The sequence below is a fragment of the Anopheles maculipalpis genome, chromosome 2RL, assembly GCF_943734695.1.
Source record: "Anopheles maculipalpis chromosome 2RL, idAnoMacuDA_375_x, whole genome shotgun sequence".
NCBI lineage: Eukaryota > Metazoa > Arthropoda > Insecta > Diptera > Culicidae > Anopheles > Anopheles maculipalpis.
In genome coordinates, this window is record NC_064871.1 from 13,184,124 (window position 1) to 13,207,380 (window position 23,257).

The following is a 23,257-nucleotide window of genomic DNA, read 5'->3' on the forward strand; positions in this document are numbered from 1 at the left end:
ATATTGCGGAGGACTCATAAGTTGGGGAACCAGAAAACAAACGTGTGTTTCGCTTTCGTCAACAGAAGCTGAGTTCGTGTCATTGTCCGTCTGTTGTCAAGAACTAATGTGGATCAAACGACTGTTAGGTGATGATCTTGGTGAAGAAGAAACGAATCCAATCGTCGTGTGGGAAGACAACCAGTCTTGTATCAAAATGGTAGAATCAGATCGTATTGATAGTCGTACCAAACATATTGATACCAAACATGCCTTCACTAAAGATTTGCGCCAGAAAGGAATCATCGAGCTACGTTACTTATCAACGGATCAAATGGAAGCGGACATTATGACGAAGCCACTTGAACGAATCAAGTTGGAACGACATCGAACGGCAATCGGTGTTAAAGGATGAAGATGTCTTCGTTGAGGAGGAGTGTTGGATATAGAAGCATCTAGTATTCAACGAAGCCAAAAGAGTTTATATGATTAACATAGTAAGCTCATAAAATCAGAATAAATCAGAACCTTGTATTAACTACACGTATCTTTTCACGCCTCAAACTACTCTGTTCTAACAAAAAATACAAGTTGTTTTTGATTTTTCGGATTGTAAAGCTTTTATCTTTTGATCTACTCGTCGTATTTGCTTGAGAAATCGAAAAAGTATTTTTTTAAATCGATTTAAAAACTTTCTTTTTGTACGAAAAGGTGAAAATCTATTCTATCTATTCCTTGCAAAATTAATAAAGGAAATAAAGTGTATAACTTACCTAGGTAGGCGGTCATTGACAATGGGGTTAAGAGAGCACAGTAAAACTTTTCAAATTTGCTTGTGAAATATATTTGAGTATAAGTGAATTGATTAAGCGTGCCCGGTATTTGTGTTCTTCGAACGAGAGCACTACAATATTACAATAATAAACATATGCACTACTTGCGCCTTTTTAAGCACTTGAATATTCAGAAATGTGTAATAAATGAAGATAAATATAGCATGATTCCCAATAACCTTTGCCCCACACACGTCTGCGAAGTGTGTCCTTCCAAAGTTTTAGTTTAATGCAGTCGATGCTAGCACAGCAACACCTCGCTCGTAGAAACTGTGCGGATCCTGACCCGGTGCAACGGTCATATCGACCGTAAACAACAGCTCCACCCGCGTTGAGTTCAGATAAACCGGAAGCGTTAGCTTTGTGGCGCGTGCTGTCTCCGAATCGATGCGTGTCCATTTCAGCAGCGTCAATGGCAATTCCGTCATAATGGCGGACGTGAGCAGAAGCTGATTGTTCTTGCATTGGGCACCCTGCAGCTTAAGACCGGATACACCGAAGCTACTATCCTTCAGATTATCGAAACTATCCGAAGCACCACCTTCCGTGATTGTAACGGTCAGTGTCAACTCTTCCAGCGACCAGCTGTTTGCCTGTGCGACACACTGTCGCGTGGCCGTAATGTACGCTTCCGGATTGAACAGTCCGCCCAACCAGACGGGGAAGCTTTGCAGTTCCTTAGCGCCAGCCTGCGATACCAACGTGGACACCTTCTGTAGCTGCTGGACACGCTGACTGAAGTCCGTTATCCATTGGATGACCGTACAGCCAGCGGGGACGGTGTAACGACGCCATCCCGCCGGTAGAATACCACGCACCAACTCGCTCAACATTGTCCGATGGTAGTTGGTTTGCTTCTTCTCACCCTGACAGATCAACACCACATCCTGCAGATCGCTGACGACAGTTTGCAGCAGTTTCGCACCACTGGAAACTTCCCGCTCGAAGTAACGATAGAGCGGATCCTTGATGTTTTCGACAGTGCGTTTCAGCGTAGCCAGACTCTTGGGCAAAAGCTCCAACCAGGTCAGTGCACTATTATGCAGTGTCTTCATCCACGACGGGCGTCCATCTTCTTGGCGCGTTTGCATCGTATCGAGACTCTCGTCGTTACTGTACGCCAGCTCATCATCGTCCTCTAGCTGTTGCATCTTGAGCAGCTTGCTGATCAGATCCGTACCGCGCGTAGTCAGCAGCACCTTCTCGGCATTGTTCGGCAGTCCGAGCCAAGAAGGCGTCTGACGATCGGCCAACGCTTCGATCCACTTGAGGAAATGATCGCGCCGTGTGCCATCCGGCATGGTGATGTGACGCTGCCCGTTAGGTCCACCGGCCACACCGTCCACGTTGGCGACGAGTGCAAACTCAGCCTCAAAACTGTGGGCCGTAAATAGCTTCGACAGGAAGGAAACCAACAAACGCTGATCGAAATCGTTGTCGATCTTACCACCGTAGATGCTCTGCGAAAGAAGCGTTACCAGGGCATCCCACGGAACCTTCTCCGGGGGGAGATTTGTACGGCCCATTGCAGTGGCGTCGATCCAGGTGTCGAGTGTGTCGCAAGCGACGCGTAGATCCGACTCGTTAAATTCGTACTTCTTCGCCCAACCAAGCGGCACGTAGCGGAGTCGCTCCTGGACGATGGCGTGGAACCACGACAGCAGGAAGTACAGGCGGGCACGTTCGCTCGGTTGCTTCATCATGCGTGCGGCAGGCACAGTCGAGAACGTGCGCAACAGATTAGCCCGAATACCTGGCGGAGGTTCGTACACGAAGATACGGCCAGCGCGGAGCAGATTTACCGGCACCTTCGGGTTGATCTCCATCGTGAGGAACAGCCGGAAGCCGGAGTGCGGTTGCAGTGAGTGTAGCTTCTTCTCCAGCTGCACCAACCACTGCGGTGCCAGATGGACGTTCTTCAGCAGAACCCAACGGCCCGACTTGCACGCCATATTGATGGCCCGTTCGGCTTGGTTGAAACCCTCCGCCGAACCGATCGCGATGCTCGATATTTGTTTATTGAGCTCCGCAGCAAGATCGTCAACGCGAGACGAAGCATCATATCCGGTAACGGAACATAGCAGTGCCGGTGTGTTGCTGTTCAGCTCCTGCTCAACGCAGGTCGCAAAGTCCAGTTCCTTCTCGGCCTGTGGCATAAAGTCTTCCCCGAGCACGGTAGAAACAAACAGATGGGCAGCGGCAATAACACGATCTGGTCGGAATGCTTGTATCAGCAGCAGTTGATGCATGGTTGCCGAAATCGACGACAGGGCCTTCGATTCATCCCACAACACTGGTACGTTCTGCTCCGGAGAGCCTTGTTGCAACCAGGCCGTCAGCTCGGGCATAGATTTGATTTTATCCAGCAACTTGCGGAAGATGGGCAATCGAGTGGCGAGGCGTGTGACAGACTCGAGCTGTTCCGCACTGACTCCGTCCACATGGCTAGCAGACGCTACCAAACCTTCCTTGTTGCGTAGGAAGAAATTGAACTCTTGGTCGAGATTCGGTTCCGATGTTCCTTTAAGATGAATGCGGCAAAGCAAGATAGCAAAGGTGAGACGATCCGCGTGCAGCATACCACGTGCTACCCGATCGTAACAAACCCGATACAGATCGGACGTGATGATCAGCAGCCGGGCAGTATGGTCCGATTTGCCTTCGAGCTTTGGATTGTTGTGGAGCACCGTGCTGAATATGTCCAGGAACATCTTCAGCGAGTACTGGTACAGGAAGTGCACCTGGTTCAGGCTATCCATCGTGAAGTAGATGTTCGAGCAAGCCTGCGAGAGGGACAGATATTGCTGCGAAACTGTCTCAATCTCACCGATAACCTTATCTGTCTCTTCCACCTTCTGTCCAATATCAGCCGCTTCCTTCTTGAGCGTTTCCAGCGTAGTGATAACCGAATCGTCATCCAGAATCTTACCCTTAGCGTCATTCAACGCCTGCAACAGACTCTTCTCCAGCTGACGCAATCGCAGATGGAACTCACCCTGCAGCTTCAGCAGATCCGAACGCTTCTCGTCAATGTCGGGTCGTTCGGCCTTAAGCACCTGGTTAAGACACTGCGACTGTAGAGAGCTGCGGGTCACGGTGAAGTTAACGAACGTTACACGCGAACAGATATCCGGTGGGAACTCGACCGTTGGATCACGCGTCGACAGGAAGATAACGAACGACGGTGACAGATCAATGTCCTGATCGCCGAGCGTGATCAGCACGCGACCTCCAGTACGACGCAATTCACGATTCAGCACCGGATTAAGAATCGGATCGTAATTCTCAACGTCCTGCACAAGCAGTGGATTACCGAACCGGAGGGCCGATTCCAAATTCTTGCGGAACGAATCATCCAAAAAGCTCGTCTTGGTGATCTTCTTATCCTTGAACTCGTTCATAATGAACTCCGTAGCCTGACCAGACGGATCGATGATCAGCGGATAACGATTGAAGCGCTTCAACATGATCGCATTCTCCGTGCACAGATCGTCCGTCGGCAGTGCGTTTGCCTGCCAGCGCAACCTTTCGTCCGGATTCGACAGATACTCCGTACGGGCAATGTCCGCCCGGAACTGAATGCTTGCCGCCTGCAGATGCTGGCACCAGGTCGAGAAGAGATTGCTTCGATAATGCTGATCAAAGTAACCACCGTACGCGATAAACGCAGCCGACAGCAACACATCACCAACGATCGTGGACATCTGCGAGCGGAACGTTTCACTCGTCGCCTCCCAGCGTTCCCGCTCGATCACCAAACTCTTCAGCAGCGCAATCGAACGATCCACCTTGGCCTGCACGTTCTCCAGATCGGTTTTGATGGCTTGCGCTTGCGAGATGAGCTGTGCGTACTCTTCTTTGTACGCGGCAATGCTTTGCTCGAGCTGAGCGATCAATTCCTTTACCTCTTTGCCGTGCTTAATGTTCGTCTCGGCCTGTCTTTCCAGCGAGCTTAGCTCGTCGCGTAGCGGCTCGACGCGCTTCAGCATGTCGGCGTACTCGACCTGAGCGATCGCCCACTTCACCATGGGACCGCATGCCATCGAGGCACGGTTCACCTTCTCGAAGTTGTAGTCCGGGTTGCTCAGATACTTGGACTTCATCTTTTCACGCACCTCATCGCTGTTTTTTTGGTTGGGGAAAATGCCGGAAAGAAGAGACAAAAAATCGTATCAGGATGATACTTTTGGAAAGCGAAAAGCGCAACGGGAAGCGTGATTTAAGCCGTTTATGCATGCGGGTTAGGTTAACATTAATTTTTTTGAAGCATTATACTACATGCGAGAGCATGATCTCGTCCGGAGGAGGAAACCCACAACCAGAAGGAACATTCATTCGGACGAGATCATTGTCGAGATTAAGGATTAACGTGTTAGAGTGTGTTGTGTTATGCCGGTCAGCCAACTGTGTTTTTTATGTAAGAAAATAAAAGCAATATTTGCTGTTAATCATGCAGCCTATTTACAGGCGTAAGTATGCATCTCACGAAAAGATAAAACTCACTTAAAGTAGTTGCTGTCGGAATGAAACGAAAAGAAATGGTATCTCTTAATAACACCAAACGGACGGCAAAACTCTACGATCGCCGTGTTTTATGGAGGTGTAATGAGAACGAATTTGAATAACAAACTTAAAACTGGGTTTTCTAATAACGTATGCATTAAACAATGAACCTATTTACATTTGTTTTATGAAGATAAAAATTGAATACTAAATCAATTCTAAAATTTCTAATTCTTTGAACATACTTCAACAAAAAATGAAAAGCGTTGCAATGTCTGCCTATGCAGGAGTAGTCAGTCTAGTTTTCTAATAATTGAAAGGTTTGTCAAACATTCAGATTAGACGGAAACTGTCTCAGCTCAATTAAAATCGATTATTTAAGAGCTTCCAGATTTGAACACGTTTTACTTCAGCATACAGGAGTACAAGCTTTGAAAATTGGGCGATTTGAACCTAGCTTGGATCGTTCCATTGAAGGAACGTTTTTTGAGGGACTTTTAACTAAATAAAACCGTCCATACTTTAATGCATGCGCCATTTTTTTTACAGTCACACGCCAGTCAGCGCTTTGTTTTTGGCAGCGGGACCGTTGAATGGAATACCGGATTGAACGGAATAGGGGAAAAGGTGTCGGAGGCTAAATAAATCCAGTCTCTACATCCACTACGACTACTACGGAAAGTGCAACTCTTTGGACGTGAAAGGTAACTACTATTTCTACTGGTAAAAGAGTGACAGTGCGTCAACAGAATTGACACCCAATTGCTCCAAAAGAAGACTTTTAATCGTGGAAAAAAGCTCACACATTTTCAAAAACCAATAAAACAAAGAAAAAACTATGTAAGTATTCAGGTGGAAAACAAAGAAGAGTGTGTAAAACCAAACTAAATACAAAAGGGGAAAAAACAACGGAAAGGAAACATGATTTAAAAAGAAAAAAAACAACAACAAATAAAATAAACCAAAAAAAAAACGGGGAGCCAATATAGGGGTTGGGGGTGAATGGAAGAGCCACATAAAAAGTGTTTCAGAGTGTTTCATGCTTACGTTATGTCTTCGGTACTGAAATTTGACACAATCAAGTTGATAAAGTTTTCCCGCATTATAACGGCACGAATGGATTTCCAGTCCGATGCGTTCTCGCCTAGCAGCAGACAGATCGATTCGAGCGCCAACTTTACCACGGCCGGTGGATTCGCCATCGAACGTACCTCGACGAGATGCTGTTTCTTGATCGATTTTACCGCTGCATGTGAAGGTAGGACCGTTATAGCGGCGGCGTAGGGAAAAGGGTGGGGGTTTGGATATTCAAACGATCGGAGGGGGCCGATCGTAATTATTTGAAGAAATTAGTGTTTGTTTTTTTTTTAATTACGAAACACGGTGTGTTAGCATGTATCAGATACGTTATACGTAGGGAAAACACGTGCCGAGTAGGTACGACCCACGTGTGGAGATTATTATTCAGAAGAACGCATAACATGTTAAGAACGGAGAGAGAAAAAGAGAGAAAGATAAAGAACATTTAATGAACATTATTTGAAAAATTGTCCCAAAAGGTTTAGAAAAAGAATCAATATTTTCTTGCTGAAATTTAAAAATATAAAAGAACAAGTTTTGCTCTTTAATCCCTGGAGCACAATCAACCACTCGAACAATGTTTGTTATTTGGCAACCGAACATGTAGATTCCGGCATATTAAACACATTACCCTGCAAACCCCCGTAGTGTCGTTTAGCGGCATACAGTAACATAATATGCAACTTATCTAGGTTTAGAGAACGTATTATGTAGCACAGTGCGAACGATAAATAAATCACATCTGAGAAGAACGTTTGCGCGTAAGAATCGACCGCAAACACGCTATGATGCACTGGACGAATTCCATCCACGCGCGTTCGATAACCGATCCGATGCATGCGGCAAACGTTCAACCATGTTGTGAAAAAGCTGGTGAAGGACAAGCTGTTAAAAATGGTTCACAACACAAATACAGAGAGCTTGTGTGAGAGCGCAGCGAAATTCCGACAAACAAATACATTCCAAACTTGATACCTTTGCCAATCTCTTTCCTAATTTTGTTTGCCAGTTTTTCGTTGCGCTTGGCGAATTTAGTCACGAAAAGCCGCCTAAACGGTTATTTGATGAGTACTTAAGGCAGATAATATATAAAATGCAGTATATTGCAAATGGATTGCTTTTTTGCGCTTTCGCTTTTCCGTTACACACGCGCACACGCATCGACGTATGGCAAGAGGAGGAGGCCAAACGTCGAGGGTGCGGTTGCTTGGCGACCGATTCCAATTCGGAGATAATTACGTAATGTGCGATGTGTCCAGCTTGACAATCGATGCGATGAAGCTATCCTTCACCATGATCGCACGTATTGCCTTCCAATCGCCGCCCCGATCATCCTCGCCGAGCAGCAGACACACTGACTCGAGCGCCATCTTGACCGGTAGGGGCGGATTCGCCATCGTACGTACTTCCGCCAGCTGCTTCTTCTTAATGTTACCAACGGCTTTAAGTGAACGTGCGAAAATCATGGCAAGGTAACAAAACATAAAACAACGTTAATTAATTAGCACTTTGCCGCTTCAAATGTCCATTCGCGAACATTTCGATACTGAGAGGCTGATGATTTGACCTAAGAAAGAAAGAAAGAAAAAGGAGGACATTCTCTGCCCGAAAGTCACCACAAACTTACCGGCTTGTGCGTCGATAACGGCAGGTTCGACCTGTGCCAAATCTGCCACAACGTCCTTTCGCTTTTCCTCGATCTTGACCGTCTGCTCGTCCAGCTGTTGCTGAATTTCTTGCGACTGGACCTTCTTGATTTCGGCTTCCTGCTGATCCTTGAACATTTGCTTCAGTTTCGCGTTGGCCGCTTCATTCTTTGCCTGAAGTTCTTGTGACTTAACGGCCAATGATTTTTGCATTTCCTCAACCTGCAAAAAATTGAAATTTCGCGTGTTAAAGTTATTTTCCATTCCAACAGTTTTAATGGTATTAATTCGCTTTTACTCAATCTCTACTGTGATTCAATTGTTTTAACAACTATTTTGGGAGTCGTTATAACAAGTCAAAAGGCGGCCCTTAACTCAAAATTAATTCGATTCGAATTCCAAAAGATTTGTAGGAATTCTTCTCTCTCATTCTCATCCCCCCCCCCCCATGCCCTGTGCCGACACTTACCTGTTCTACCGTTTCCGCGATTTTGTTCAGACCGACGTTCAAATGCAGCTGTTGTTCCTCCAGATCGCTGCGCTTCTCCGAGTAGAGCTTCACAAAGTGATGGATAAAGTCCAGATAGTGGCGTGGCGTTATAGCCATTGTCCGACTGCCACGTTTTGCTAGACGAGCGTTCGCTTTGTGCAGCGTTTGATGTACGTACACACAGCTGTTGATGACCGCATCCCGATGTGACGGTGTGTTGGATACCAGCGGGCAAACGGCCGGGAAAAAGTCCGGTGCAGACCAGGTCGGTTTCTCCAGATCGACACGAATGGTAAACTCTTTGCCCACCTGGAATAGGGCCGAATCGGACCAATCACCGAACCAGTTCAGAACGCAACGATTGAACAGGGCGGGCGATGTTGCTGCTCGATCCTTTAAACCATCGGTCGATGGATTCATGGTGAACACCACGTGCAGATTTCGCATAACCTGCTGCGTGAACCACTTGTACAGTTCGTCGCTCGAGTCAAGCATTAATCCTTCGCGCTGAGCACCCTCCTTGCACTGTGTCATGAGCGTCGTGTACTCGTCGCCTTCGAACAATCCGGGCACTTCGCCGTTCGCCAGCAGCGTGTTCATACGCTCGAGGAAGCCCGAATCCAACACGTTCGATTCGTCCAGAATGAAGGCAATCTTTTCATCCTTACAACCAGCCCGACGCAACACACACCGAAGATCTTCATCAAAGTCCTCGCTCGTGTACTTGTTGTGTACCTTTATCTGGAAGATGGACAGTCCATTCATCCACGCTACAAAGCGGGACAGTGTTGTCTTGCCCGCACCCGACACACCAATCAGCAGCAGATGTCCTTGAGGTTGGCGGAAAATACGATCGATACGCAACACGTGCTCCAACACCTCATCGAACAGGACGAGCGGTACATCGAGTTCCTCCTCGTAGAACACCTTCAGACGTGCCTTGACGTAGTCCCGCAGCTCATCCCGATTAACCGGCATGTAGTCCTTCGACAGCCAGTTACTGTACAGGATCGGACGTGCCAGAGCTTTATCTCGGTCCACGCTCGGGAAGTGTTTCGTTGCCACCAGATCGATGTTTTCGTTCGTCCAGCGACGTTCCGACTCTTCCACCAAACGATCCTGGAACAGACGCAATGCTTCATGCGCCCACAGCCGCACCAGACCTTCGACGGGCAAATTATCCAATGGCCGAATAGCTTCACAAATACCACGCACCCAGCGTGTCATTTCACGCGGTGAGTACACGTAGTGTGGTTGCATGTCTTGCGTGAACCGATCCTGTGACGCGAGATAAAACTCGACCATTGCATTCGTAAGCGGTTCGGCGTATCCTCGCAGATTCGGCATCAAGCGCAACATCGCACGACTGAACGTGCCGTAAATTTGCTTCAGCGAAGTTTCTCCCGGATAATCCACATAGATGATCGGCACATGGCGCAGGAACCGATGGCTCAATGGCTTACGACCCGGATCGGTCGGTGGATTACAAGCACCAACGAACTGGATACGTTCCAGCGATACCCACGATTGGTCGGCCGCACGGTAAAAGCCCTTATGTTCCACGAGCTGCCGCAGGAAGGAGATGACACGCTGCGTACCGTACGAATCCATATCGGGCAGATTGATTTCATCGCAGAACAGCACCAACCACTTGCCGAGCTGTACCGGGGCGAGTACCACTCCGTTCGGTGTTTTGCGATACTCGCAGTAGTGATCGAACGTTTTCAGCAACAGTTCTGGGGTGGTGGCGGACGAGAAGTTCAATCCAACCACCTCCATGTCGGGCAGGGCACGCAGGGCCGAGAATAGTGTCATGGTTTTACCGGAACCGGGTGGACCGCACAGAACCAGTGGTTTATGTTCAGCCAACCACGTGTACAACAGCGATTCGTGACGCACCGTATCAAGTGTGGGCACTACCACATCCGGCGCTGCCACCTTGTGCGTTTCTATCTCGATCACTGGTACCTTGTTCGACCACGGTACCCAATCGCCCTGGATATTCACCTCGTAATCGATGATCGGATTGCCACCCTGTGCAGGCAACGTCACCGTAGTAATACTCCGCAGGAAGTCGCCTAAGTCGGACCGAACCTTTAGCTTAGAATCACCGGCAAACGACCAAAGCATCGAGTAGATAAGCAGCTTCGGAATGTACTGTTCCAGCTGTTCCGGTGGAACAGGGAAATCAGGATGTTGCTGGTTGAACGTCAGCACGTTCCTTGCGCCCTGATTCAACATCGAAAACAGTGAACTTAGAGCGCGCAGCCGCGTAAAGTCCATAATGTGCTCCTGACCCATCGCATACTCCAGACAACGCACCACCAACCCATCCGAGCTGAAGTACGGCTGAAACAGTGCAGCGATTTCACGCTGCGTTTGCAGTGCCGGTGTCACTTCGTCCTCCTTTTCGGTGCTCTTTGTTTGTCCACTGAAGCTTTCCTCCTCGCCATCTTCCAGCGGGATGTGGCGCAAGCGTGACATGTAGTTTTCGAAAATCATCTCCGTCGACAAAACGTCCTCCGAGAACCAAACCATACCGCAACGCGATACGGTAGCCAGCGTGGCGTACTTCAGGTCCTGCACCTCGAACATAATGCGCACGTTCGGGGGTAGCGACAGACGTTCACCGTTCGGTAGCGTTAGCAGCTTGTTGTCGTCCAGCACGGAGTTAAGATTTTCCACCCATTCCGGATCGACGTCACCATCGAAGATGATCCACTGGCGCTTGTTAATCTCGCCCCGCACATTGTCGATGATTTTGCGCAAAATGTGCGTAAACAAACCGTCGGTCCATTCGCGCGTATTTGGATCAAGCACACCGTACAGAGCTTCCTTGGAGATGGCTTTCGGATCGATCACGTGCGCTACACCTTCCGTACCTTCGAAGCGTTCCAGCGCTTTCAGCAGCACCTTCCAGGCGGACGATTTACCTGATCCGGATGGACCGACCATCATCAGACCGTGGTTTAGGTTCGAAATTTGATACAATTGTAAGACCTGCAAACCGGGAAAGATGGATGGAAACGATTAGGGAATAGAAATCGTTCCTGCTACAGCGTGTCATTTTCTCGCCAAGCACATGTGATGTACTAGGAAAATGCAAAGAGTAGCCTCAAGCTCAAGCTACGCACACGTACCACACACGCACGTACATACACACAAAGTTACACACATACAATTATCGATCGTCATTTTTACACGGTGGCACAATATGAATGGATGAAACTACCCCCGAAATGTGAAATTTAGTTCAATAACAATTTTGCTTCTAATATTTATGCAACCAATAAGTGATGGGCATTCGGAGTCGAAACTATCTGGTTCCTGGTGTTCAAAATCGTTTCTGGAACCGGAAAAAATTCCGGAACCGAGTTTAGAAAAAAATCTAAAATTAGTTCTAAATCAATCTTGGAATCCGATTCTAGAAGAAATAGCGATTCTCGGAACCGACTTAGCACCCAGAATCGATCCCGGAAATTTTTGGCGCGCTCCGGAATCGTCTTTTCGTCAATCACTACAACCAAATCCACTGTGTAAAAATGATTAGAAGGATATGTTGAAGAAACAATTCAAATTTAAAATAAAATGAACAACTCAATCAACAACGGGAACATAAAAAGCGGAACGGAAGATATAAAATCGCAATAAACTCAATCAACAAGCTGGTATTTTACTTAGGGCTTACGATTAATTGCACTCACTTTGTCAACCCACGTTTCGCCAAATCCCTTTTTTATTGTTTTGTCGGGTTTTCGGTAGGATGAATTTGTTTTTGGCATAGATTTGTTTTGTTTTTTTTTTTTTGGTTTGGTTTGCGTTTATGCGTTTTGTAAATAAAGCGTCGGATTAGGTAAGAAAGAAAAGGCAAAGTTAGTAAAAAGTCGTATGGGAGTTTTCCGTCGTAATGGCGAACAATATGTATATTATTAGTGGGAGCATACTAAATTATACTGATGAAAATGGGATGCGATTTTTGCTTTCACGATCGTTTGATGTTATCGGCCAGAATGTAAATAGATCCCGTAAATCATGAATAAAAAGTAACTGCTCAAATGTGTACTGAATGGCAATGAAATAATATTCATTTTGCAGGATTATACGGTCAAAATACAAGCGTCCACATGATTGAAACACAGCTTGTTCGTTGTTTTAACTTTGTCGACGCTTATTTTATGTAAACTCTGTATTATTACAGGGTTTAATAGTCCATAGAACGGGCATTAGAATACTATAGGCATTAGAATATTAGTAGTGCCTTAGTTGGCAGGTTTTGTGAAAAGGGGCTTCTGATTCTAAACCAATTGCAAGTTGTTTTATCATTTGAAACAGTATAGCTAAACTTACTGATGAAATGTCGGAAAACGTTGTGCATCTTGAATTCTGCATGGTTAAAGCTATTCTAATGCTTGTTCAATGGGTTGGTAAACTTTGTGTCTCTAATTTCATTTTGAGTTAATATATGTATTAGACCGAATGAAGTTAAGGATGGGCTTTGTTAAGTTTTTATCTTTTCCTAATAATTCCTAATAATTTAGAACGAAAGAGCTTCCCTAACCTCTTTTCAAATATCTTCATAATATAGCGAATAAAAAATAAAAAAATCATAAATGTCTTATCTTACCTTCTCCATCCAGGCGCCACCTTGCTCATCACCTTCGCCGCATACCAGATACTCCTCCGAGCACACCTTGCGAATTTCGTCCTTCAAACCCTTCATTTCGGCCCGAGTATAGCCCACATTCGGGAACACATCGCTCAACAGCGAAAACAGTAGCGGAATGTCTTCCGCCACCAGCTTCGGCACCATCGTTTCGCACACCGATTGTATTAAAATCTCCTGCTCGGGCAGATTTTCCGCAATCGACGCTTCGTCGATGTTTTCTTCGCCCTGCTGCTTCTTCGTATCCTTGATCTTCATAATCCGATCGCGCTTCACATTGCCTGCCGACACCAGTACCGATTTAAGTGCACGCAGTCCAAAATCGTAGTGCGATTGGTTGGACAGTTGTTCGTCGCACAGCTTGAAGAACGGTACAATCTTGCAGGCGAGTTTCTCCGCCGTACGGAAACCCTGGCTGAAAAGCATCACCTCCGCAATGAGCTGCCGATCCGGTGTGGTCATGGCCAGCGAACGGAACAACTTTTTCAAATTATCCGGCAAATTCGAACGGCCCGCATATCCAGGATTCATCGTGATGAAGATGGCCATATCGGTTGATACGCGCACCTGCTTACCGACCAGCTCGACCGTAATGCTTTGTGCGTCCCGGTTTGCGTCCTGTTGCGATTTGAGCGCTTCCTGGATCGTTTGGATCTGTTGAGAGACGGCCGACAGCATGCGCTCCTCGAGCCGGTTGAACTCATCGAAGCAGCCCCATGCGCCTACCTGACACAGGCCGACGAAGATGCGGCCCATCGCCTGGAAGTCGAACGTTTCGTCACAGTTGAAGACGAGCACGAAGCGGCCCAGCTGATTACCGAGCGCCTTTACCGATTCCGTCTTGCCGGTACCGGCCGGCCCGAACGGTGATCCGCCGAGCCGCGCCTCCAGGGCCTGGGTCATCGTCAGGTAGCAGCGATCGGTGAGCGGCGTCTGCACGAGCCGATCCTGCACGCCCAGATACTCGAAGCCGTAGTAGAAGCGGGCGTTCGCCATATGGATCGTCAGCTGTTGTAGGACCTCCGTTTGGCGCGGATCGAAGTAGAAGCGCATCTCGCACAGCCAGTGGAACGATTTCGGATTGTTAACGCCGTGCGCGATGAGGCGTCGAGTGACGGTACGCTTGTGCACAAACTCGTTGATCAGATGTTCGAGCTTTTTGCGTCGCAATGGAGGCTGTTCCTGCAGTACCGAATCGGCTAACACGTTCAATGTTGCTTCGACCGTTGTCAGGACACGATGCAGTGGTGTTTTGTCCTTTCCGTTACCACCATTACCACCACCTTCTGATGTTTGTTGGAGCGCATTTTCGACATCCTCCGACCAGAGGATCTGTGCCGCAAGGACAACTATCTGGGCCTGATACTTGTCGCACCATTCCATGTACTTTTGCGTGTCGATCATATCCTTGAACTGCTTGATGTCTTGTACCGCTTGAGCCAGATAGGAGGCAAGCGTGAAACGCATCTCCTTCTCCACCAGCGACAACCACTCGTTGATCTTCGGATGTTCGACCGTTGAGACGGGCTTAATGAAGCGAACTTCCTCACCTTCACGCGACGCAATACCCAAAATTACGGTATTATCCTCGTTGAGAAGAATGGAAGCAACGCCAGCAAACATTTTCTTAAAGTGTTTCTGCAGCCGGGCCACATTCTTGCTGTTGCCAATAATCTCCAGCAGATCTTCGTCACCCACGAAGTAGAATCGCGGGAAGGATGTACGCTCACGCTCGAGATATTCGCCGAGAGCTTTCTGGATTTTGCCCAACAAATCGGCCAGACGCTCGAGCGAACGCTGCACGGCCGGTATATTCAGCACGTCCATCACTTTCGGTGATTTGGCAACCTTCTTCATCAGACCCAAAAACTCCGAGCTAATGCTCTGGAAGCGTGATGTCTCCACGGGGAGTAGCGTTTTAATGTCGGCACTACCGGAGAAAATACCCTCCAGATAAACCCAGCGACGCTGCACATCGATCCACACATCGAACAGGGAGTTGATGCGATTCAGCTTCTCCTCCCAGGTTAGTGCTTCTTCCTCGAACACCTTGTAGTACGGAGAAAGTTTCATCGCAGCGACCGAGTTAATGTGTTCCTTCACCTTGTTGAACAGATCGTCCCAGCCGCGGATAATGCGACACTTGTTCTGATAGTTGATCAGATCCAGCTCGTAGTTTTGCCAGCTTTCGCGCACCTGCTTCAAGAACTCTTCCAGTGCCATTTCACCCTGCGCCACCAGTATGATGTCCTTGACGATCGATTCGTTCTTCAGCAAATTGACGTCCCACACCTGACCGAGCGTTAGATCGGACAGTACCCAGCTGACGCGCAGCTGCTTGGTGAGCTGCTTCCAGTGACGCTCCTTTAAGGCGTCAGATTTCAGCTCCACAATCATCATGTTCACCTTTATGTAGCTCTGCAGAAGCTTCTTCACGTACTCGTAGCTTTCGTACATGCGAAGTCGTGCGGGCAACTCCTTCAGCTGATTCATCATTGCTTCCAGCGATTGGCGCAGCTTACGGGGTTGTACCGACAACCACGGCTTTTCACGCGTCTCATCAATCTGGGCCCACACCTTCGACAGTTCGCTCCATACGCCGCGCAGATCCTGCAATTCCTCCAGCACTACCGACATACGCTCGGTGCTGTTGTTCGGGATGGCCGATTCCTGCAATTCGAGCGCTTCCTTCGCCTTAGCAACGTTATCACGCTCTTCCTTCAGCCGCGAGAACTTGGTCTCGAAGATGTGAAGCTGCTGCAACGCATCGTCGGGACGGGTTCGCCCGCCGGTCGGTTTGTTCTTCTCCCAATCGTTCAAGAAGTCAACCGTGCGCGTCTCAACCGCCTTATCTTCGGCCACAATCTTTGCCTGCAGGCTGGCGACTTGCGTCTGGATCGCGGAATCCTTGCGCTTCATGATCTCATTGAAAGCCGACCATTCGCCCTCTATATTGTCCACGTGCAGCCAGTTGTTCGGAAACTGGAAGCGCTGTCGCTCGAGGATACGCTGTGCCTCGCGATACACCTCCACCTGCTTGTCCCACACGAGCATTTCCTTCTTGAGCGACTGGACGTACGTAATGAAGCATACGGCGTCCGATGTGCTGGCAGCTTCGATGCTCTGTTGCTCCAGATCGCTGCGACTCTTCGATACCTTCGTGTGGAACGTGCTCATCTCGTTGCCCAAAAGTTGGCCGAACTTGCTGAGCGCTTCCTTGTGCCAGGAGTCGTACTTGAGCGTTACCTTCGCCTGTACCTTCGCATAATCGATCACAATCGGACCGTAAGCGCGCCTAGTGTCCGATGTATCGAACGTGGTACGCGACTTCTTGATGTCGTTCAAACACTTGATCCACAGATTGATATCTTCTCCGAGTCGTCCGTACAACATATCGGCCTGCAGATCCCACAGACTCTGGTAGCGCAACCACTCATCGACGTAGCTACGCACATCACCGATCTGATTCTCGATCGCAGCATACGCACCCTCCAGTGGGTCCGGTTTGTTTGGCAGCTTCGTCAGCAGGTTGCGGTACGTCTGCGAGACAGGTTTGTCGAGTCCGACCTGGTACCGCGAACTTTGCAGCCTCGTTTGAGACGTTACAATCGCTTCCCAGGCAAACAGTTGCTGCATGATCTGGAACCGAGCTTCCTCGATCGAAGGATACAGATACATCTGCTGGTTGGTGATGCGAATCTCATGAATCGCCCGCTGAATCTGTGGATCACCACCGGGACGAATGGTGGGCTGTGTTGGTGCGTCCGTGTCCATCGAAAGATCCAGCTCTTTCTTATTGCCGGTAAGCGCATCGGTCCACGCCTGTATACCGGCCTGCAAACGCATTGCCAACTTCTTTTCCACCTCTTCGTCCAGCCGTGCAACCCAAACGTGCAGATTCGAGTACTGCTTCAGGGACAAATCGTCGACCGCATGCTGAATCTTGGACAAAATGTCCGCAAAAGTAGCCGCACTGTACGGGCACGTTTCGAGTGAGCGTACATCCACGTCTAGTTGCTCCTCCACTACCAACAGATCTTCTACCTTCTCCTGGAACGAGACCACATTCTCCGACAGACGCTGCACGTACGGATCCAGCTTGTAGCTCTCCCAAACGAGCGCAATGCCTTCGGAGATGAGTGACAAAACCTCCTTGCGCAGTCCAGCCACCAGCGGGATGATACTGGCCCGATCTTCAATCTACGTTGGGCAGGGAAAATATTAAAGAAATATTAGAACATGAAGAACAGCTTACACAACTGCGCTTCAAAGCGCAAATGTTTTTCTTTATTTTTATCAAACATTTTTAATATAGTAATGTAAAACATAAATTGGATGTAGTCCTTTCGTGCAACAAGAATGCATTACTGTAGAACATAAAAAGCAAAGTAAATTAAACTGCAAACACAACACATCTAGTACAAAAATAGCTGCAGGGAAGTAGGGTAAATTTTGACAATGATATGTATTCCGATCGTTTGGAAGTAAACTTTTAATTGAAAAATGTCGTCATTTTTAAGCTTGAACTCAAGCAAAACAACGAATCTAAAATAGCAGCAAAACATTCTATCAAAATATTCGCTTTAATTAGAACAAATGAAAGTAACAAGAAGAAATAAACGCTATTTACGATGAAAGCAAAGAGACGAACACAAATACACTGTGCTCTAAAATGAAATAGTGTCACTTAGGTGTTTTCTACCTTGGGGCTAATATTGGGTAGCGAAATTGTTTAGAAAATTAAAGACAAATATGTATGTTTATTATCTTTAAGTTTTTAAGCAAAAGAGGGATGGAGATTATGTGAGATACTTTAAAAAAATAGGCCAAATTTGCTCCATATACAGTACTTAATCCGTCTAAAATCGTTTAGTAGATTTAAGAAGCATTACTTTTCATTACAAACGAATACGGAGCTAGTAATTATGGACGACCAGACGGCATTCAACGCTTGTCCAAATTTATTACCTGTCGTTTACATTTACATCTCTGTACGGTGTAATGAATATTCATTTCGTACCCAGAAACTTAAAACCATTTCGTTTATATTTATATTAGCTAGGGATAGAAAACGCCCCGACGCTAGACGCTTTCAGTTCAGACACACAGCGTAGCAGCATTTCATTTTATTAAAGCGAAAAAAGAAAGCAATAACAGAAAAACGACAACCATTCAAATACGTTCGATACGAGATAGAGCATTTGCGAGCAACGGAACAAGTAAAGTCGGCGACAGTAGCAGAGAAGGTAGCTTGAAACAAGAAAACGAAAAAAAGCAAGAAAAAGCCTCCAAAAAAGGCGAATAATAGGCTAGGAAAACTGTTTTTTAGCGGTTCGCTACCTTAAATACTGAATTTTGTGCTAATGTCCTATTGTTTAGCTGCATGGAAGAACAAATTAAGGATACGAGATTCTTACTGTGATTGACAAACGGTTCGAGATACGGTGTGTGTTTGTTTGTGTATGAATTTGTTTCCGTTTAGTGGTGAGGAAAAGCACAACACTTCATCACAATGTATGAGAAGAAAATTTAGACTTTGGCCAAACATGGGTTTTAAAAAAAGTACATATATATGTAGAAATATCGTGAAAATGGACACCATAACGCCAATTCGCTGGTGGCGGTTGCTGTGTATGGCGATCGTCGACGGAAGTTTGGTGATGGTTTGAAGATTTAGTATAGGAAGAAATGATAAAATGGTTGTCGAACAGGGAGACACCACACTTACCTTCTCAAGTGTCCGCTCGTACGTACGGATGCTTTCGATCAGCGAAATTGCGAACGGATACAGCTGATTGGCCTGATGCGCCTTGTTCACGATCGCCAGCGGCACCCGGAAGCCCAAACTCTTCAGATTACGCACCTCCTTGTAGAGGGTGATAATCTCCGGTAGGAAATTCACACGCAAACGCAAAGTATTGCCACGTCCCGTTCGGGAGCGGGTGGCTTCGATCGAGAAGATGCGTCCGGTTATGCCCGTGTTGCGTTCCTGCACCTTTCGTGCCCAGTCCTGAAACACTTCGGCGGTGGAGAGCTTCGCCCGGAAGCTATCCCCGTCGGCCTTTAGCTTTTGGCCATCGATGTGCGATTCCCAGCCACGACCAAGCACGTCCTCCACGCGCTTCAGATACATCGTCAGCTGGTTATCGATTTGGCGCGCCCAGATAATCGATCCGGCTACGGGCGGCAAATCACGCACCACCGACAATCGACAGCTCTTGCTTTGCGGATATTGCACCTGAGGGGTTAAAAGGAAAAAAGAGGGGGATTTTGGGTAACTCCGTGATGTTGACTCAAAGCATTCCTTGACCTCCCGCAGAAACGAGATTTGTGTAAAAAAGGATGAAAACTTTGGGGCTTATACGTAAGATCTAGTGATGGGAAAATCCTCATTTTCCCGGAGTCCGATTAATCGAATCGGATTTTCCCCAGTCGGATAGATCGTATCGAAAGGTTCAACGATGTTTCACTCGTCGTTTCTTTGGTCTGTCAAGCTCACCTTAAACTTCTCATGCAACGCCTCAATGTCGTCCTTTACGCGCTGTATCAGCTGCGTCTGGTACTCGCGAATGGCGCCGCGAATGTGAGGCCGCACAAACAGCGCATTAAAGCGCGAAAAGATCCGGAACATTTCGTTCGCATTCTTCGCCGTACCGAGCTGATCGCGCAGATGGGCCGTAATGCGTGCCTCCACCCGATCGATGCGCTCTTCGTACCGCTTGATCGCCGCATCCCACGCTTCCGAACCCTCCTTCGAGATGTCCAAACACTCGATCTCCTTCACGTTCTCATACGCCAGATTCACCTCCTCGATCGCATTCGCGTCGGCCGTATCGAGACTGTACGGTTGCTTGCCCTCACCACCAACTCCACCATCACCGGCCCCAGACAGGGCGGACGATGGTTGACGGGCAGGACGCAACACACGCACAATCACCGTACGCAGCTGTTCGTGCTGCCGGCGGAACTTGCGCATATGCTCCATGCGCTGCTGCAGGATCTTGTGCGCCGGTGAGATGCGCCACACCATCTTGATGTGTTCGTCCCGCTTACGCTTGACGATTTCGCGCAGCGTACCGAGCAGCTTGTCGTACTCGTCGTCCCAGCAGCTAAACACCTCGAAGCACTGGTTCATTACACGCTCGAACTCATCGAACGGAATGTGCATCAGACGACGCGTACCGAGCACCTTCAACAACTGCTGACTAAGATCGCGCGAGATCGCCTCGATCAAGCGTAGGCAGCGCTGGATCGGGTACTTCGTATTACGGATCTTTCGCAGATGGTTAAAGATCGAATGAACCGCCTGCCGGATCTTATCGAGCTCGGTAGCCGAAAGCAGATCGTTGATCGGAAAGTCCTTCATCAGCGGATTATAGTCGGCAACCATTGCGAGCGTCTGCTTCAGGCCGGTATCCGTATCGAACGAAACGGTCGCGTGGAATCGCTTGCCATGCTTGAGAATGTTTAGCGTCAGAGCAACTTCCGGTGATTCACGCTTTTCCTGAATACGGTGCAATGCTCGCTCCAGATTCAACCAGAACGAAATCTCCTGCAAAGCGGTACCGGAAGATGGGTCACGATCGAGCTTCGTCACCTTCTGGATCTCCTTGATCCACCGGTTCACTCCGTTCTGCAGCGTGTTCAGAAAGGTGGAATCTTGCACCTTATCACCAAAATCGGTAATCTTGGCCTTGCGCTGCTCGTCCGCACACTTCTTCACGACCTGCGCGACCGTACTGTTGATGTTGAGCGTCACCTCCGGTATGTCGATGTTTTGCTGCAGATGCAACAGTCCCATCTCCAGCTCGGCCAGCTTCTTCTCGACCGACGGTGCCATCTTGTCGCCATCGCGATCCGCACGGCCCGATTCCTTCACGTAGCTTTTGAAGTACGGTGCCAGCGTTTTGCTGATGTACGCATGCAGCGTCTCGTACGGCGAGCCCTCGGAGAAGTTGATCAGCCGAACTTGCGAGTGAATCGACTTGTCCGCTTCGATCAGTCCGCCCCGCTTGATGCACACCAACGATGCCATACGCTGATTGGTGAAGTGGACATCATTGCCGAAGTAGTACGTAATGGAGTCCTTTTCTTCCTCACCCTCGGTCGGTGGCTCATTCTCATCGTCTGTAGATGGTTGGGAAGAACGAAAACAACACAAAATCAATGACCTGAATTGTACTAAAGGACAATCTATGCAATGAGTCACCGCCATCAAACTTCCACCCGCTGGGGAATTCTGACCGTTCGTCCAACCGAGGAACGTCTGGTTTCTATAGTTTCGGTGGCGTTAACATCCACCCCCCACATCAACATCAATTGCCATGGATAAACGATACACCGAGCCACCTGCCAACACCGACTTCATCGATAATCGACTATCCGACAATCACCCGACAAACTGCATCTGAACCGCCGTATTAGATTTCTACGCAACAATAACAATTCAGATAAATTTAAGTAATAGTTTTTGCATTTTACCAGCCTTAATTTCAATACTTTTGTATTACTATTCACCACTTTTTGTACACAGTAGAGAGGCACCCTCAAAGCCTCCATAAATAAATGAAAAAAAATGCAATCTATGCAATGAGTCACCGCCATCAAACTAACTTTCATCCATCACCTTTCTCTCCAACTCGCATGACACGCCCCTGAGCCTGACTACGTATGGAAGCAAAGATTTGATGACGTGATGTGCACATTCCACACCTGTGTGCATCCATCCGCCCACATTCCTATCCTACCTTTGAAACAGTTGCGCTGGATATACAGCGATTGCGTTTGCGGGTCCGAGATGAACTTTCGTATGCAGTCCTGATTAACGCTGTCCTCCAGGGCAGCGTTAAGCGGACCGAACGATTTCACATCATCCTCCGGCAGCAGCACCGTAATCGCCTTGCGGAGATAGTTGGAAAAATTATCGAAATCGATAATGGCTACGGTCTCCGCCTCCACCGATGGTGGCTGCTCGCTGCCCATGCTAGGCAATGTTGCCTCGAGCGAATCACCCATCGCGGTGGTATCGACTTATTCGCTGTAGCCGTGAAAAAAAAAAACTTTTGCTAGAACGTCACACACACACAAAGTTTGCTTTCTAATAACACTTTTCTCACACAAAAATTTAAAAGTTTTCCGATCGTGCAGACACGTCCACACGTCGCAAAAATGGGATCAAAGTGAAAAAAAGATGGCGACCTTGGGGTTGCGGCTTGCGTGACAGGCTCATTGGTTCACATGACCTTGGTGAAGAGTTGAAATCGGAAGAGATTGTTAGCGGTCTTCATTTTGGTAGGTAACATCAGATGAAATGAAGCAAATTACACAAAAATTTATATGACAAAATATGCAGAGTATCATCACAGTCTTGTTTGTCATGCCAATGCTACAAAACGATGTTTTCAATCATAAAAATGTGCTGAACGATTGTTTTGAAATGTGAACCAATGAAGCTGGCATAGTAAACGCGTAATTTGACAATTGTTGTTGTCGGGAAAATTGAGAAAAATGAAGAAATCGGATATACTGCTAGGGAAGAATCCTATTTTATTTTATCAGATCATGTTTTCAATTATTTTTTTCCTTCTATTGTTTCCACATTTTGTTGTATTGCAACAAGTTTGCCATAAAAGTCTGCGATCGAAAAGTTTTTAGCAAAAAAATGAGTTTATTTCAAAAGTCTTCAAATATTTGATTAAATTTTATGTTAAAGCGCATGATTTTGCCTTGCTGCAATCACTATTTCAAGTTCAGCGCTTTTGTAATTTCAAATCAAAATATGTATTGCGAAAAGCAAATATGCGCAAAAATGGATTGTTTTCCCTAGCACAAGAAATATTTTCCTTGTAGCGTTTGTTGATTTGTTGTACGTGCTGTCTCGATGATAGAGCGAGATGCAGCACATTGTTTACCATAACAATCGATCAAACTGAACAGCTGATGCCGGTTCGCACGTGGTTATTGGTCGTTTTGTTGTGATTCTCTCATTCGCCGCTTTGCAAATAATCGACGAAGCACGCAGCGTAGTTTGACGTTTGCGATGAGTTATGTCATCGCGAGTGGA

General features: G+C 47.4%; 3 protein-coding genes across 9 annotated transcripts in view; all 3 read right to left on the reverse strand.

The window, feature by feature from the left end:
• The window catches only part of LOC126557756 (connectin-like), a 378,559-nt gene that overhangs the window by 155,929 nt on the left and 199,373 nt on the right, over positions 1-23,257 (reverse strand). The gene's annotated exons all lie outside the window — the stretch shown is intronic.
• Positions 1-23,257, reverse strand: part of LOC126558444 (1-acyl-sn-glycerol-3-phosphate acyltransferase alpha) — a 334,524-nt gene that overhangs the window by 68,790 nt on the left and 242,477 nt on the right. The gene's annotated exons all lie outside the window — the stretch shown is intronic.
• Positions 1,019-22,209, reverse strand: LOC126556545 (dynein heavy chain, cytoplasmic). 7 transcript variants are annotated; one of them, XM_050211823.1, is made up of 10 exons: positions 21,942-22,209; positions 19,694-21,321; positions 18,923-19,432; positions 18,535-18,573; positions 13,156-17,394; positions 12,236-12,262; positions 8,511-11,531; positions 8,023-8,263; positions 6,363-6,561; positions 1,019-4,934 (listed from the first exon to the last, which is right to left on the reverse strand). In XM_050211823.1, exons 1-10 carry the CDS (start codon positions 22,207-22,209, stop codon positions 1,034-1,036), a joined length of 14,073 nt encoding a protein of 4,690 aa, XP_050067780.1. In that variant the 3' UTR covers positions 1,019-1,033. The 7 variants fall into 7 exon arrangements, with proteins under 7 accessions (XP_050067780.1, XP_050067779.1, XP_050067784.1 ...); XM_050211822.1 differs by lacking the exon at positions 6,363-6,561 and adding an exon at positions 7,635-7,836; XM_050211827.1 differs by lacking the exon at positions 18,535-18,573.